The sequence below is a fragment of the Oncorhynchus gorbuscha genome, linkage group LG24 (assembly GCF_021184085.1).
Source record: "Oncorhynchus gorbuscha isolate QuinsamMale2020 ecotype Even-year linkage group LG24, OgorEven_v1.0, whole genome shotgun sequence".
In the NCBI taxonomy this organism is placed as follows: domain Eukaryota; kingdom Metazoa; phylum Chordata; class Actinopteri; order Salmoniformes; family Salmonidae; genus Oncorhynchus; species Oncorhynchus gorbuscha.
In genome coordinates this window covers 53,065,820-53,083,207 of record NC_060196.1, presented here as the reverse complement: position 1 = coordinate 53,083,207, position 17,388 = coordinate 53,065,820, and the positions used below count along the sequence as shown (strand labels likewise).

At 45.4% G+C, this 17,388-nt stretch overlaps 1 protein-coding gene across 4 annotated transcripts; it reads left to right on the top strand.

Moving 5' to 3' along the window:
- Nucleotides 1-469: 469 nt before the first annotated feature.
- On the top strand, nt 470-14,702 carry LOC124011987 (src-like-adapter). Of its 4 annotated transcripts, none has more exons than XM_046325293.1 (8): nt 470-1,302; nt 6,930-7,027; nt 7,345-7,396; nt 11,229-11,315; nt 11,495-11,598; nt 11,937-12,071; nt 13,289-13,421; nt 13,651-14,702. In XM_046325293.1, exons 2-8 carry the CDS (start codon nt 6,955-6,957, stop codon nt 13,862-13,864), a joined length of 798 nt encoding a protein of 265 aa, XP_046181249.1. In that variant the 5' UTR covers nt 470-1,302; nt 6,930-6,954; the 3' UTR covers nt 13,865-14,702. The 4 variants fall into 4 exon arrangements, with proteins under 4 accessions (XP_046181249.1, XP_046181246.1, XP_046181250.1 ...); XM_046325290.1 differs by having other exon boundaries at nt 473-1,302; nt 7,300-7,396; XM_046325294.1 differs by lacking the exon at nt 470-1,302 and having other exon boundaries at nt 6,862-7,027.
- Nucleotides 14,703-17,388: the final 2,686 nt, after the last annotated feature.

The window sequence follows — 17,388 nt, the reverse complement described above, 5'->3', positions numbered from 1 at the left end:
GGGGCACACTGGCCAGCACAGAAGCCTTATGTAGAATATGAGAGAGAGAGTGATAATACTGATTACAAAGGATGACAGGGTTCAACACAACATATACTGAAAAAATATTTAAATGCAACATGTAAAACCAGCATCTACCTTCTAGTTAGTAAGTTTTCTTAGTTCTTGTCTGTGAACTCAAACATTCTCATAGGTCTTTTGCTCTGTTTCACAATTTACCCACAATGCATCACATATTTTATGCTTAGGAACACGGTCAATGTGTGTGAGCCCAACCAGTGACCTGTGTCGTGTGTGTGTGTGTGTGTGTGTGTGTGTGTGTGTGTGTGTGTGTGTGTGTGTGTGTGTGTGTGTGTGTGTGTGTGTGTGTGTGTGTGTGTGTGTGTGTGTGTGTGTGTGTGTGTGTGTGTGGCCAGAGGAAGTGATCTTGCCTCACTGTGACAGTGCATCAGCTGAGGGTGTGAACTGTGAAACTCTGTCCATGAATAGTAACAGTATGTCAGTGTAGCTGACATGCTCCCTCTGGCTTATCTCACAGAGCCAAAGACCATGTTCAACAAGGATCCCCTGCTACTGGCCCTCCAAGCCTGACGACTCCACAATACTCAGGATCCCCCTGCTACTGGTCCTCCAAGCCTGACGACTCCACAGGACTCAGGATCCCCCTGCTACTGGTCCTCCAAGCCTGACGACTCCAGAGGACTCAGGATCCCCCTGCTACTGGTCCTCCAAGCCTGACGACTCCACAGGACTCAGGATCCCCCTGCTACTGGTCCTCCAAGCCTGACGACTCCACAGGACTCAGGATCCCCTGCTACTGGTCCTCCAAGCCTGACGACTCCACAGGACTCAGGATCCCCCTGCTACTGGTCCTCCAAGACTGACGACTCCACAGGACTCAGGATCCCCCTGCTACTGGTCCTCCAAGCCTGACGACTCCACAGGACACAGGATCCCCCTGCTACTGGTCCTCCAAGCCTGACGACTCCACAGGACTCAGGATCCCCTGCTACTGGTCCTCCAAGCCTGACGACTCCACAGGACTCAGGATCCCCCTGCTACTGGTCCTCCAAGCCTGACGACTCCACAGGACTCAGGATCCCCCTGCTACTGGTCCTCCAAGCCTGATGACTCCACAGGACTCAGGATCCCCTGCTACTGGTCCTCCAAGCCTGACGACTCCACAGGACTCAGGATCCCCCTGCTACTGGTCCTCCAAGCCTAACGACTCCACAGGACTCAGGATCCCCCTGCTACTGGTCCTCCAAGCCTGACGACTCCACAGGACTTAGAAGAAGCTAGGTGAGTTATTCAGGCTATGTCACGCATTTTTTGGCAGTATATGTATGGTAAAAGTATACTAAGCCTACATATCTGTGCTTAAAATATATGCTGTAGTAGTAACAACAACAATTTTAAAAGGTAATTTACAGTCCTGTAAAGTACGTAAGTAAAAATACCTGAAAGTGCTACTTAAGTAGTCTTTTGGGGTATCTGTACTTTACTTGAGTATTTATATTTTTGACTACTTTTACTCCACTACATTGCTGAAGACAATTGTACATACAGTGGGGCAAGAACGTATTTAGTCAGCCACCAATTGTGCAAGTTCTCCCACTTAAAAAGATGAGAGAGGCCTTTAATTTTCATCATAGGTATACTTCAACTATGACAGACAAAATGAGAAAAAAATCTAGAAAATCACATTGTTGGATTTATAATGAATTTATTTGCAAATTATGGTGGAAAATAAGTATTTGGTCACCTACAAACAAGCAAGATTTCTGGCTCACACAGACCTGTAACTTCTTTAAAAGGCTCCTCTGTCCTCCACTCGTTACCTGTATTAATGGCACATGTTTGAACTTGTTATCAATATACATCTTCTTAAGTGGGAGAACTTGCACAATTGGTGGCTGACTAAATACTTTTTTGCCCCACTGTACATACATTTTCCCTGATATCCAAGAGTATCAAATCAAATCAAATCAAATTTATTTATATAGCCCTTCGTACATCAGCTGATATCTCAAAGTGCTGTACAGAAACCCAGCCTAAAACCCCAAACAGCAAACAATGCAGGTGTAAAAGCACGGTGGCTAGGAAAAACTCCCTAGAAAGGCCAAAACCTAGGAAGAAACCTAGAGAGGAACCGGGCTATGTGGGGTGGCCAGTCCTCTTCTGGCTGTGCCGGGTAGAGATTATAACAGAAAATGACCAAGATGTTCAAATGTTCATAAATGACCAGCATGGTCAAATAATAATAAGGCAGAACAGTTGAAACTGGAGCAGCAGCACAGTCAGGTGGACTGGGGACAGCAAGGAGCCATCATGTCAGGTAGTCCTGGGGCACGGTCCTAGGGCTCAGGTCCTCCGAGAGAGAGAAAGAAAGAGAGAATTAGAGAGAGCATATGTGGGGTGGCCAGTCCTCTTCTGGCTGTGCCGGGTGGAGATTATAACAGAACGTGGCCAAGATGTTCAAATGTTCATAAATGACCAGCATGGTTGAATAATAGTAAGGCAGAACAGTTGAAACTGGAGCAGGAGCATGGCCAGGTGGACTGGGGACAGCAAGGAGTCCTCATGTCAGGTAGTCCTGGGACATGGTCCTAGGGCCCAGGCCAGTTGAAACTGGAGCAGCAGCATGGCCAGGTGGACTGGGGACAGCAAGGAGTCATCATGTCAGGTAGTCCTGGGGCATGGTTCTAGGGCTCAGGTCCTCCGAGAGAGAGAAAGAAGGAGAGAAGGAGAGAATTAGAGAACGCACACTTAGGTTTACACAGGACACCGAATAGGACAGGAGAAGTACTCCAGATAAACAAACTGACCCTAGCCCCCCGACACATAAACTACTGCAGCATAAATACTGGAGGCTGAGACAGGAGGGGTCAGGAGACACTGTGGCCCCATCCGAGGACACCCCCGGACAGGGCCAAACAGGAAGGATATAACCCCACCCACTTTGCCAAAGCACAGCCCCCACACCACTAGAGGGAAATCTACAACCACCAAGAGTACTCATTACATTTTGAATGCTTAGCAGGACAGGAAACATTCAAATTAACACACATATCAAGAGAACATCCCTTGTCATCCCTACTGCCTCTGATCTGGCGGACTCACTTAACAAATGCTTAGTTTGTAAATTATGTCTGAGTGATGGAGCTTGCCCTTGGCTATCCGTACATTTAAAAAAACAAGAAAATGGTCCCATCTAGTTTGCTTAATAAGTAATATAAGGAATTACATTTGATTCTTACACTACCATTCACAAGTTTGGGGTCACTTAGACATGTCCTTGTTTTTGAAAGTAAGCCTGACGACTTGTCCATTAAAATAACATCAAATTGATCAGAAATACAGTCTAGACATTGTTAATGTTGTAAACAAATTCGTATTTTCAATGACGGCCTAGGAACAGTGGGTTAACTGCCAGATTTGTACCTTGTCAGCTTGGAGATATGAACTTGCAACTATTGTACCTGGAAATGGCAGATGTTTTATGGAATATCTACATAGGTGTACAGAGGTCCATTATCAGCAACCATCACTTGTGTGTTCCAATGGCATGTCATGTTAGATAATCCGAGTTTAGCATTTTAAAAGGCTATTTGATCATTAGAAAACCCTTTTGCAATTATGTTAGCACAGCTGAAAACTGTTGTCCTGATTAAAGAAGCAATAAAACTGTCCTTAACACAGAACCCAAACCGGCTGTGTGTGTGCACCATCGTGCATACATTCATTTTGTCCCCCCACACCAAACGCGATCACGACACGCAGGTTAAAATATCAAAACAAACTCTGAACCAATTACATTAATTTGGGGATAGGTCGAAAAGCATTAAACATTTATGGCAATTTAGCTAGCTTGCACTTGCTAGCTAATTTGTCCTATTTAGTTAGCTAATTTGTCCTGGGATATAGACATTGAGTTGTTATTTTACCTGAAGTGCACAAGGTCCTCTACTCCGACAATGAATCCACACATAAAACGGTCAACCAAATTGTTTCTAGTCACCTCTCCTCCTTCCAGGCTTTTTCTTCTCTGGACTTTATATTGCGATTGGCAACTTTCATAAATTAGGTGCATTACCGCCACCGACCTCATTCGTCGTTCAGTCACCCACGTGGGTATAACCAATGAGGAGATGGCACATGGGTACCTGCTTCTATAAACCAATGAGGATATGTGAGAGGCAGGACTGCGATCTGCGTCACAAATAAAACTGACTTCTATTTTAGCCCTTGGCAACACAGATGCTCATTGGCGTGCGCGAGCATCGTGGGTGCAATAATTGAATCATATAGATTTCTAAATTTATTTTGCAACGCTTGCGCAGGCTCAAAATGGCCAGAAACAAAGAACTTTCTTCTGAAACTCTTCTTAACAATGTCTACACTGTATTTATGATCAATTTGATGTTATTTTAATGGATGAAAAATGTGCTTTTCTTTCAAAATCAAGGACATTTCTAAGTGGCCCCAAACTTTTGAACGGTAGTGTATTTTTAAAACCAAATACTTTTAGACTTTTACTCAAGTAGTAGTCATTTTCTATTACTCAAGTATGACAATTGGGTGGTAATTTAGACAGAAATGATTTCTGACAATAACTGCTGGACACATATGGCCAAATATACTTTTAATAAATAGCATTGATGCACAGCATGAGAATAACTGGTTATCATAGCATCCAAGTTAACCAATATACATTATATATTCAAAGGTATGTGGACACCCCTTTGGCTATTTCAGCCACACCTGTTGCTGACAGGTGTATAAAATTGAGCACACAGCCATTCAATCTCCAAACACTACTAAAGAGCTTAGTGACTTTCATTGTGGCACCGTCATAGAATGCCACCTTTCGGGGCAGACAAATGCGTAGCGTGTAAAAAATAGTCTTTCCTCGGTTGCAACACTCACCACAAGTTCCAAACTGCCTCTGGAAGCAACGTCAGCACAATAAATGCTGGTCGGGAGCTTCCTGAAATGGGTTTCCAAAACTGAGCAGCCGCACACAAGCCTAAGATCACCATGCACAATGCCAAAGGTCGGCTGGAGTGGTGTAAAGCTCGCCACCATTGGACTCTGGAGCAGTGGAAACACGTTCTCTGGAGTGATGAAACTCATTTCACAATCTGGCATTCTGATGGACCAATCTGGGTTTGGCAGATACCAGGAGAACGCTACCTGCCCAAATCCATAGTGACAACTGTACATTTGGTGGAGGAGTAATAATGGTCTGGGGCTGTTTTTCAGGGTTCGGGCTAGGCCCCTTAATTCCAGTGAAGGGAAAGCTTAACGCTACACCATACAATGACATTCTAGACAATTCTGTGCTTCCAACTTTGTGGAAACAGTTTCAGCATTCCTGTTTCAGCATGACAATGCCCCCGTGCCCAAAGCGAGGTCCATACAGAAATGGTTTGTCGAGATCAGTGTGGAAGAACTTGACTAGCCTGCACAAAGCCCTGACCTCAACCCCATCGAACACCTTTAGGATGAATTGTAACGCAGACTGCGAGCCAGGCCTAATCGCCCAACATCAGTAATCAAATCAAATCAAATCTATTTATATAGCCCTTCGTACATCAGCTGATATCTCAAAGTGCTGTACAGAAACCCAGCCTAAAACCCCAAACAGCAAACAATGCAGGTGTAAAAGCACGGTGGCTAGGAAAAACTCCCTAGAAAGGCCAAAACCTAGGAAGAAACCTAGAGAGGAACCGGGCTATGTGGGGTGGCCAGTCCTCTTCTGGCTGTGCCGGGTAGAGATTATAACAGAACATGACCAAATGTTCAAATGTTCATAAATGACCAGCATGGTCAAATAATAATAAGGCAGAACAGTTGAAACTGGAGCAGCAGCACAGTCAGGTGGACTGGGGACAGCAAGGAGCCATCATGTCAGGTAGTCAGGTAGTCCTGGGGCAGTACCCGACCTCAGTAATGCTCTTGTGGCTGAATGGAAGCAAGTCCCCGCAGCAATGTTACAACATCTTGTGAAAAGCCTTCCCAGAAGAGTAGAAGCTGTTATAGTATCTTAATGTCCATGATTTTCGAATTACATGTTCAACTAGCAGGTGTACACATACTTTTGGTAATGTAGTATATTATCTTCCGATTGTTTCCACGGTGTCTCTGTTTCCTATGTTCTCTTCTCAACACAGGGGCTATTGGTTACTATAGTTTTACTAATAGGGCCTATTATTTAATAGGGCGTATATTTCTTTTGGGGTGTTCAGAAGGAGGGGGGGGGGGGACAACTAGAACCCGACTACTAGAATTCTTATCATTTTGGATGTTATCAGTAAAAAGAAAAAGCTTCCCAATGGGGCAACCTCAGAGCAGGCTCAACTTGTGTGACTGCTCAAGCAATAGGGCAGCCCTTAATGTCCATCCCTGCTACTCCAGTTTACTACGGAAGCCACTCCATAACGTGAAGCTAAGAATTTAATCACATTTCACCAACACGTTGGGTTATGGGTGAAGTTAAAAACATGTTAGCTACACAGTATAGCCACTCAGGTGGACCTTCAAATTAGTCAACCCATATTGTGACACAAGTTAGAAAGAGGAAAGTAAGGGTAGGGTGGAAAGTTATGCTTGATAGAGAGCCTGTCCTCAACTTCTCCATTTATTGTGTGTGTCCTGGTCGAGATAGCACTGTGGCCGTTAGTAGGAAGTTACAAAACGTACACACACACACACACACACACACACACACACACACACACACACACACACACACACACACACACACACACACACACACACACACACACACACACACACACACACACGCACACAGGCACACAGGCACACAGGCACAATCACTTCGCTGGCCAGCAGTAGTAGGAAGTATGCGAGTCGATATGACTGGATGAATAGCTACTGTATGTCATCTGTCTGTGTGTCCTCAGAGCTTGACCCCATTGGAGTGCCACTATGGGGAATGTGATGAGGGGTGTGGAAAATAGCAACGAAACAAATACAAACTGCCATGACAGCGCACTAAAGGGTAAGATTTAAAGTAATTATTTGCTATATCATACTGTAGTTTGTAAATGTAATGTGATGAGGCTTTAACAGATATGATGATTACACTACAGTACTTGGATTTCAGTCGACATACCTTTACCAAAGTGTATAAATGTTTGATATCGTTCACTTGGAAGTCAATTAGAAGTAAAAGACAACTATTTCCCTCATGTCAGGAAATGCATCACTAAATGTCACCTGTGCTAATGTTGATGTCTATCTAACTGTGTAACATTGGTGGTTGCTGAGCAGGAGAAGACGATACACTTGTCGTTCTCCATGACTATCCTTTTCCAGACATCAGTGAGCCGATCTTCAGGATGGGAGAGAAGCTGAGGGTCTTGTCTCAGTAAGTACAGTCAATGCTTTGTCTGTCTGTGAGAGCAATTACTGTATAAACACGTGGTCTGCACATGCACAAGTTCTCATTTACAACTGCGACCTGGCCAAGATAAAGCAAAGCAATGCAGCAAAAACAACAACACAGAGTTACACATGGGATAAACAAACGTACAGTCAATAACACAATAAAAAATCTGTATACAGTGTGTGCAAATGAAGTAAGGAGGTAAGGCAATAAATAGGCCATAAATAGGCCAATAGTTGAAGTAATAAGAGCGTCTGCTAAATGACTTAAATGTAAATGTAAATGTAATTACAATTTAGCACTTAGCTAAATTTAGCAATTTAGCATTTACATTGGAGTGATAAATGTGCAGATGATGATGTGCAAGTAGAAGTACCGGTGTGCAAAGCAAAACAGCAGAAAAACAAAAACAAATATGGGGATGAGGTAGGTAGTTGGTTGGATGGGCTATTGACAGATGGGCTGTGTATAGCTGCAGCGATCGGTAAACTACTCTGACAGCTGACGCTTTAAGTTAGTGAGGGAGATATAAGTCTCCAACTTCAGTGATTTTTGCAATTCGTTCCAGTCATTGGCAGCAGAGAACTGGAAGGAAAGGCGGCCAAAGGGGCTTTGGTGATGACCGGTGAAATATACCTGCTGGAGCACTTGCTATGGGTGGGTGTTGCTACGGTGACCAGTGAGCTGAGATAAGGCGGAGCTATACCTAGCAAAGACTTATAGATGACCTGGAGCCAATGGGTTTGGCGACGAATATGTAGAGAGGACCAGCCAATGAGAGCATACAGGTCTCGGTGGTGGGTAGTATATGGGGCTTTGGTGACAAAATGGATGGCACTGTGATAGACTGCATCCAATTTGCTGAGTAAAGTGTTGGGGGCTATTAGGATAGTAGGATAGTCAGTTTTACAAGGGTATGTTTGGCAACATGAGTGAAGGAGGCTTTGTTGCCAAATAAGCCGATTCTATTTTAAACTTTGGATTGGAGATGCTTAATGTGAGTCTGGAAGGAGAGTTTACAGTCTAGCCAGACAACTAGGTATTTATAGTTGTCCACAAATTCAGAACCGTCCAGAATAGTGATGCTAGTCGGGCGGGCGGGTGTGGGCAGCGATCAGTTGAAGAGCATGCACTATAGTTTACTAGCATTTATGAGCAGTTGGAGGCCACGGAAGGAGTGTTGTATGGCGTTGAAGCTCATTTGGAGGTTTGTTAACAGTGTCTAAAGAAGGACCAGAAGTATACAGTATAAAAATACACCTCTCTAAAAACAAGTCTCTCACCGTTGCCGCCTGCTATAGACCACCCTCTGCCCCCAGCTGTGCTCTGGACACCATATGTGAACTGATTGCCCCCCATCTATCTTCAGAGCTTGTGCTGCTAGGCGACCTAAACTGGAACATGCTTAACACCCCAGCCATCCTACTTGATATCCTCAATCTCACACAAATTATCAATGAACCTACCAGGTACCACCCCAAAGACGTAAACACGGGCACCCTCATAGATCTCATCCTAACCTACTTGCCCTCTAAATACACCTCTGCTGTTTTCAACCAAGATCTCAGCGATCACTGCCTCATTGCCTGCATGCGTAATGGGTCTCACTCATCACTGTCAAACGTTCCCTGAAACACTTCAGCGAGCAGGCCTTTCTAATCGACCTGGCCGGGGTATCCTGGAAGGATATTGATCTCATCCCGTCAGTAAGAGGATGCCTGGTTATTTTTTTGGAATGCATTCCTCACCATCTTAAATAACCATGCCCCATTCAAGAAATTTAGAACCAGGAACAGATATAGCCCTTGGTTCTCTCCAGACGTGACTGCCCTTAACCAACACAAAAACATCCTATGGCGTTCTGCATTAGCATCGAACAGCCCCCGTGATATGAAACTTTTCAGGGAATCTAGAAACCAATAAACACAGAGAGTTAGAAAAGCCAAGGCTAGCCTTTTCAAGCAGAAATTTGCTTCCTGGAACACAAACTCAAAAAAGTTCTGGTACACTGTAAAGTCCATGCAGAGTAAGAAGTCCTCCTTCCAGCTGCCCAATGCACTGAGGATAGGAAACACTGTCACCACCGATAAATCCAATATAATTGAGAATTTCAATAAGCATTTTTCAGAGAATCACCAGCAGCAAGAGCGACATCATTGATACAGAGAAAAGAGTCGGCCCGATAATTGAACCCTGTGGCACCCACATAGAGACTGCCAGAGGTCCGGACAACAGGACCTCCGGTTTGACACACTGAACTCTATCTGAGAAGTAGTTAGTGAACCAGGCAAGGCAGTCATTAGAGAAACCAAGGCTGTTGAGTCTGCCGATAAGAATATGGTGATTGACAGAGTCTAAATCCTTGGCCAGGTCGATGAAGACGGCTGCACAGTACTGTCTTTTATCGATGGCGGTTATGATATCGTTTAGAACCTTGAGCGTGGCTGAGGTGCACCCGTGACCAGCTCGGAAACCAGATTGTATAAGGGGGAGAAGGTACAGTGGGATTCAAAATGGTCGGTGATCTGTTTGTTCACCTGGCTTTCAAATACTTTAGAACGGCAGGGAAGGATGGAAATAGGTCTGTAACAGTTTGCGTCTAGAGTGTTTTCCCCTTTGAAGAGGGGGATGACCGTGGCCACTTTCCAATCTTTAGGAATCTCAGATGATACGAAAGAGAGGTTGAACAGGTTTGTAATAGGGGTTGCAAAAATGGCAGCGGATCATTTTAGGAAGAGAGGGTCCAGATTGTCAAGCCCGGCTGATTTGTAGGGATCCAGATTTTGCAGCTCTTTCAGAACATCAGCTGTCTGGATTTGGGTGAAGGATAAGCAGGGGGGGTGGGGGGCTTGGGCCAGTTGCTGCGGGGGGGGGTACAGAGCTGTTGGCCAGGGTTGGGTTAGCCAGGTGGAAAGCATGGCCAGCCGTAGAGAAATGGTTATTGAAATTCTCGATTATCGTGGATTTATCAGTGGTGACAGTGTTTCCTAGCCTCAGTACAGTGGGCAGCTGGGAGGAGGTGCTCTTACTCTCCATGGACTTTACAGTGTCCCAAAAACTTTTGGAATTAGTGTTGTAGGATACAAATTTCTGTTTGAAAAAGCTAGCCTTTGCTTTCCTGACTGTGTGTATTGGTTCCTGACTTCCATGAAAAGTTGCATTTCACGGGGACTATTCGATGCTAGTGCAGTACTCCACAGGGTGTTTTTGTGCTGGTCGAGGGCAGTCAAGTCTGGAGTGGATCAAGGTCTATATCTTTTCTTAGTTCTACGTTTTTTGAAAGGGTTCATGCTTATTTAAGATGGTGAGGAAAGCACTTTTAAAGATGTACTGTATGTACTAACCACTTCCTAGAGCAGAAATTGATAGATGCACAGTTACAGACCACGGGAGCTTGGTGGCACCTTAATTGGGTAGAACGGTCTAGTGGTAATAACTGGAGTAGAATAGGTGGACTGGTATCACATACATGGTGTCCAGGTGTTTGATGCCATTCCATTTGCTCCATTCCGGACATTATTATGAGCCATTCTTCTCTTAGCAGCCTCCTGTGTTATAGACATACTGTAGATATCGAGATGACACAGGACGACACACAAAAACTCCCGCAAGCCACAGTGCAAAACAAGATACAAGACAAAGCTATGCAACATTACAATACAAAACTGTGCAAGCAATAACATGCACAATAGAGAATGAACACATTGGGGGAAATGAGATGCATCGCATTATTGTCTTTAATACAATATGGGGAACTACAATTTCAGATTTTTTTCAGTCACAGTTCCCCTTTTCATTTGTGTGCTTTCTTTAGGGAAGGTAACTGGTGGAGAGTCCGGTCTGGCCAATCAGGAAGGGAGAACTACATCCCTAATAACTATGTTGCCAAAGTCTACCATGGGTAAGCATGGTTGTCTCCCACTGCTTAATATTCAGTCTACAAATATTCATATAGAGTCTAAATTGTTTCGTAAGTGTCAATAGAATTAAAGAATAAATTAGGTCTAACCAGAAAGACTATCACATCATAATATAATATGCCTACTGTATAACATATAGTATGTAAATGTATGTTCTAAGATGGTTGTTTGAGGGAGTGGCGAGGCAGAAGGCGGAGGAACTACTTCGCCTCCCTGTAAACAGAGTGGGATCCTTCATGATCAGAGAGAGCACACAGCAGAGAGGTGAGTCCATGACTTGTTAAAGCCCTACCAAGTTAGGAGGTCAGTAGGATGATAGTAGATGGGTATCTATGAGGATCTATTTAGGCCTACAGATGTAGGATCTTCATTGGATCACACTGTTGCAGGTGAATGTTCAAACATTGTAGTATGTTTGAGATTTAAAAAGGCTTCTGAAGTTTGTCATTTCCACTTTGACATTTTAGACTTGATTTTCCCTTACGAACAACGCACAACCAACACCTACGTAATAATTCCCATTTCCTGTTGCTGCAGTATTATTTCCTGCTGTAGCAAACTAGCTCAAAATAAGATATTACATCTGTATATTGTACATGCAGGTGTCTACTCCATGTCTGTAAAGCACAGATCCATCAAGCACTATAAAATCTATCGCTTGGAGAACAACGGCTGGTACTATATCTCTCCTCGTCTGACCTTCCAGTGCCTGGAAGAGATGGTCAACCACTACTGTGGTGAGTCTAAAACAGAGACAGACACACTGAAAATAACCTCAAGCATTTTTAAATATATTTCTTTTTATCAGACTCTTGCTACGTTCCGTTGTGCTTTGGCCAAGAGTACACATTTAGAACAAGAAAGGAAGGGATGGGTTTGTTGCTGATGATCTTGTGGACATATTTTTACTGAGGCTAGGTCTTTCATATTGACTGTAACATGAATGTTTTCGAAGGCAGATGTTTGTGATTGTGTGCGTGTGTGTGCGTTTGCGTGTGGTTATGTTCATCGCACAAGCGTTTGTGAGCACATATGCTTATTTTTCAGTACATAGCGTATGGGAATGTGTATCTGTCTGTGTCTAACACAGGGGATGTCTATCTGTCTGTGTCTAACACGGGGATGTCTATATGTCTGTGTGTAACACGGGGAATGTCTATATGTCTGTGTCTAACACAGAGGACTGTCTATCTGTCTGTGTCTAACACGGGGATGTCTGTGTGTAACACGGGGGATGTCTATCTGTCTGTGTCTAACACGGGGGATGTCTATATGTCTGTGTCTAACATGGGGGATGTCTATATGTTTGTGTCTAATACAGAGGACTGTCTATATGTCTAACATGGGAGACAGTCTATATGTCTGTGTGTAACGTGGGGGATGTCTATATGTCTGTGTGTAACATGGGGGAGGTTTATCTGTCTGTGTCTAACACGGGGGATGTCTATATGTCTGTGTCTAACATGGGGGATGTCTATATGTTTGTGTCTAACACAGAGGACTGTCTATATGTCTAACATGGGAGACAGTCTATATGTCTGTGTGTAACATGGGGGATGTCTATATGTCTGTGTGTAACATGGGGGAGGTCTATCTGTCTGTGTCTAACACGGGGGATGTCTATATGTCTGTGTCTAACACGGGGGATGTCTATATGTCTGTGTCTAACACGGGGGATGTCTATATGTCTGTGTCTAACACAGAGGACTGTCTATATGTCTAACATGGGGGATGTCTATATGTCTGTGTCTAACACAGAGGACTGTCTATCTGTCTGTGTCTAACACAGAGGACTGTCTATATGTCTAACATGGGAGACAGTCTATATGTCTGTGTGTAACACAGGGGATGTCTATATGTCTGTGTCTAACACAGGGGATGTCTATATGTCTGTGTCTAACACGGGGGAGGTCTATATGCCTGTGTCTAACACAGTCCATCTCTGATCTCCTAGACTCTGCAGATGGGCTTTGCTGTGTTCTCACTGGCCCGTGTTTGTGTGGGACCGCCAACCTCCTTGACACCACCACTCAACCACCCCCTGTAGTGATGCGCCGTAATAACTTTGACTGGAAGAAAGTAGACAGGTACGGACTCATAGTTCAGTAGTTTAGAGTCTATCATCGTTGTTGCTCTCAGATCTCTCCAATGATCCAATGAAATTGTAGTCCTGCTTTTGACTTGGCCAATGGAAAACTTGGCTTGTGGGAACACTTGACAGATGTGACTCTGCATCCTGATGATGATTGGCTCAAACACATTTTAATCACCTCTCACTCTCTCTCTCTTTCGCTATCTCTCTCTCTCAATCAAAAGGAAAGATCTGATCAGTGCAGGGGCTCCCCAGGGGCAGCAGAACAGGGACACCATGGTGAGCTATGGAGTCAGGAACAGCATTGCGTCTTACCTCTCTCTTGCCGGGGCTCAGGGCCCTAGACAGCAGCAAAAGAACCACAAGAAGAATAAATCTGTCTACGTCACCTCCCACAGTCTCAGCCATATGGAACTGGAGGAGGACTATGATACGTAGTGGCCTGCATAGGCCAGTGGTTCTCAAACCTCTCTTTGGGGACCCCCAGACGTCCATGTATTTGATCTATTACAGAGCTAGCACACTTGATTCAACTTGTCAACTAATCAACATGTACTTGACTAGGTGAATCACGTCAGTTAGTAAGGGCTATAACAAAATTGTGAAACGTCTAGGGGTCCCCGAGGACAGGTTTGAGAAGAACTGGCCTAGGCTACCAGATTCGGCATGGGTTCGAATCCAACCCACTGCCTTTCTGACTTGCTATCTTTGTTGTCGCATCTTCACTGTCCTATCTCAATAACAGAAATGAAGCCCACAGAAAATAAGTTTTGAAAAAGACTATGAGACTAAGAGGAGCAACGGCTCAAGGATCCAGACTTTGACACAGAAATGAGAACTTTGAACCATGGAACTAGATAAACTAACATTTTCTCTTCTGATCTCGACACCCAGAACCAAATCTTGCGCGGTGGCCAGAGTCCCTATTTAAATGTTAACCTCTGTTACGAGATATTATATTTTCCCCCAATACACACACTGCTCCTTATCTGAGCCTTTGGGATTGAACTGATAAGGAATTGAAAGCTCAGTGGGATAAATCAACATTGAAGTTGAAGTCCGTCCAGAGTCCAGAGCACTGACCGAGTGTCCTGCAAAAATACAACACATGTTCGCATCATGACAGTCGATAAAATAGTTGAATGCTGTGTTGTGGGTGTTTGTGTGAATGTGTAATATTCTGGGTGTCACGCCCTGGTCGAAGTATTTTGTGTTTATCTTCATGTTTGGGTCAGGCCAGGGTGTGGCATGGGGTTTTTGTATTGTGGTGTGTTTTGTCTTGAGGTTTTGGTATGTATTGGGATTGTAGCTAGTGGGGTGATCTAGCAAAGTCTATGGCTGTCTGGAGTGGTTCTCAATCAGAGGCAGGTGTTTATCGTTGTCTCTGATTGGGAACCATATTTAGGCAGCCATATTCTTTGGTTGGTTTGTGGGTGATTGTCCTTAGTGTCCTTGTTCCTGTCTGTGTTAGTTTTCACTAGTATAGGCTGTTTCGGTTTTCGTTACGTTCTTTGTTTTGTAGTGTTTGTATTTTAGATTCGTGTTACGTTTTTGTTCATTAAACATGGATCGCAATCTACACGCTGCGTTTTGGTCCGACTCTCCTTTACCACACCTAGAAAACCGTTACACTGGGGAAAGAAACATGGAAAGAAAGGGGAATACCTAGACAGCTGCACAACTGAATGCATTCAACTGAAATGTGTCTTCCACATTTAACCCAAGCCCTCTAAATCAGAAAGGTGCGGGGGGCTTACTTAATCGACGCCCGGGGAGCAATTGTTGTTGTTGTGGATGTGTGTAAATGTCAATGGTTACCAGCTTCAGAAGCTTTAGCCTGACCCCTTGCAAAGTGATTTCTGATGAGTACAAGTTCATATAAATAAAAGTAAGGTATTGTATAATCTCGGCAAACCAGAACCAAATATTGTGTGTGATCTGGCCAGCTCTTCTGTCACGACTCACGAGAGACTAGTGAGTACATACTGTTTCAAATAGTTCCTGGAAGGGCTATGGAGAGTTGCGTCCAAAGAGCTAGAACTGCATGCAGATGATAAAACATCACAAAGATGACGTGTCCTCGGTTCAGTTCCACCAGTGCCAGCACCACGCATCAGGCCTACAGTGCGCCTCGCCTCTCCAGCGCTGCCGGAGTCTCCTGCCTGTTCAGCGCAGCCGGAGCCTTTCTCCTCTCCTGCGCTACCGGAGTCTCCCGCCTGTTCAGCGCAGCTAGAGCCTTCTTCCTCTACAGCGCTGCTGGAGTCTCCTGTCTGTTCAGCGCAGCCAGAGCTGTCAGCCGGCATGGAGCAGTCAGAGCTGTCAGCCTGCATAGAGCAGCCAGAGCTGCCAGTCTATATGGAGCAGCCAGAGCTGTCAGTCTGCAAGGAGCTGCCAGTCTGCAAGGAGCTGCCAGTCTGTAAGGAGCTGTCAGTCTGCAAGGAGCAGCCAGAGCTGTCAGTCTGCATGGAGCAGCCAGAGCTGTCAGTCTGCATGGAGCAGCCAGAGCTGCCAGTCTGCAAGGAGCTGCCAGTCTGCACGGAGCTGTCAGTCTGCAAGGAGCTGCCAGTCTGTAAGGAGCTGTCAGTCTGCAAGGAGCTGTCAGTCTGTAAGGAGCTGCCAGTCTTAAGGAGCTGCCAGTCTTAAGGAGCTGCCAGTCTGCAAGGAGCTGCCAGTCTGCAAGGAGCTGTCAGTCTGCAAGGAGCTGCCAGTCTGCAAGGAGCCGCCAGTCTGCACGAAGCCGCCAGAGCTGTCAGTCAGCGTGGAGCAGCCAGAGCCGCCAGTCAGCATGGAGCAGCCAGATCTTTCAGTCTGCCAGGATCCGCCAGTCAGCCAGACTCTTCCAGATCTGCCAGTCCGCCAGACTCTTCCAGATCTGCCAGTCAACCAGACTCTTCCAGATCTGCCAGTCAACCAGACTCTTCCAGATCTGCCAGAACTGCCAGTCAGCCAGGATCCGCCAGTCAGCCAGGATCCGCCAGATCCGCCAGTCAGCCAGGATCTGCCAGTCAGCCAGGATCTGCTGAGACCACCAGCCAGCCAGGATCTGGTAGATCTATCTACCTGCCTGAGCTTCCTCTCACTCCTGAGCTTTCTCTCACTCCTGAGCTTCCTCTCACTCCTGAGCTTCCTCTCACTCCTGAGCTTTCTCTCACTCCAGAGCTTTCTCTCACTCCCGAGCTTTCTCTCACTCCCGAGCTTTCTCTCATTCCCGAGCTTTCTCTCACTCCCGAGCTTCCCCTCAGTCCCGAGCTGCCTCAGTCCCGAACTGTCCTTCAGTCACAATCTGCTCCTCAGTCAAGTGGGGTTCTGGGTGAGGACTACTAGGCCATGGTCGGCGGCGAGGGTGGACTATCTAGGGACGCGAGGAGAGGGGACAAATACATTGACTGAGTGGGGACCACGTCCCGCGCCGGAGCCGCCACCATGGACAGACGCCCACCCGGACCCTCCCTGTTGTTTTGAGGTGCGTTCGGGAGTCCGCACCTTAGGGGGGGGGGGGTTCTGTCATGTCCTGGTCGAAGTATTTTGTGTTTATCTTCATGTTTGGGTCAGGCCAGGGTGTGGCATGGGGTTTTTGTATTGTGGTGTGTTTTGTCTTAGGGTTTTGGTATGTATTGGGATTGTAACTAGTGGGGTGATCTAGCAAAGTCCATGGCTGTCTGGAGTGGTTCTCAATCAGAGGCAGGTGTTTATCGTTGTCTCTGATTGGGAACCATATTTAGGCAGCCATATTCTTTGGTTGGTTTGTGGGTGATTGTCCTTAGTGTCCTTGTTCCTGTCTGTGTTAGTTTTCACTAGTATAGGATGTTTCGGTTTTCGTTACGTTCTTTGTTTTGTAGTGTTTGTATTTTAGATTCGTGTTACGTTTTTGTTCATTAAACATGGATCGCAATCTACACGCTGCGTTTTGGTCCGACTCTCCTTCACCACACCTAGAAAACCGTTACACTGGGGAAAGAAAC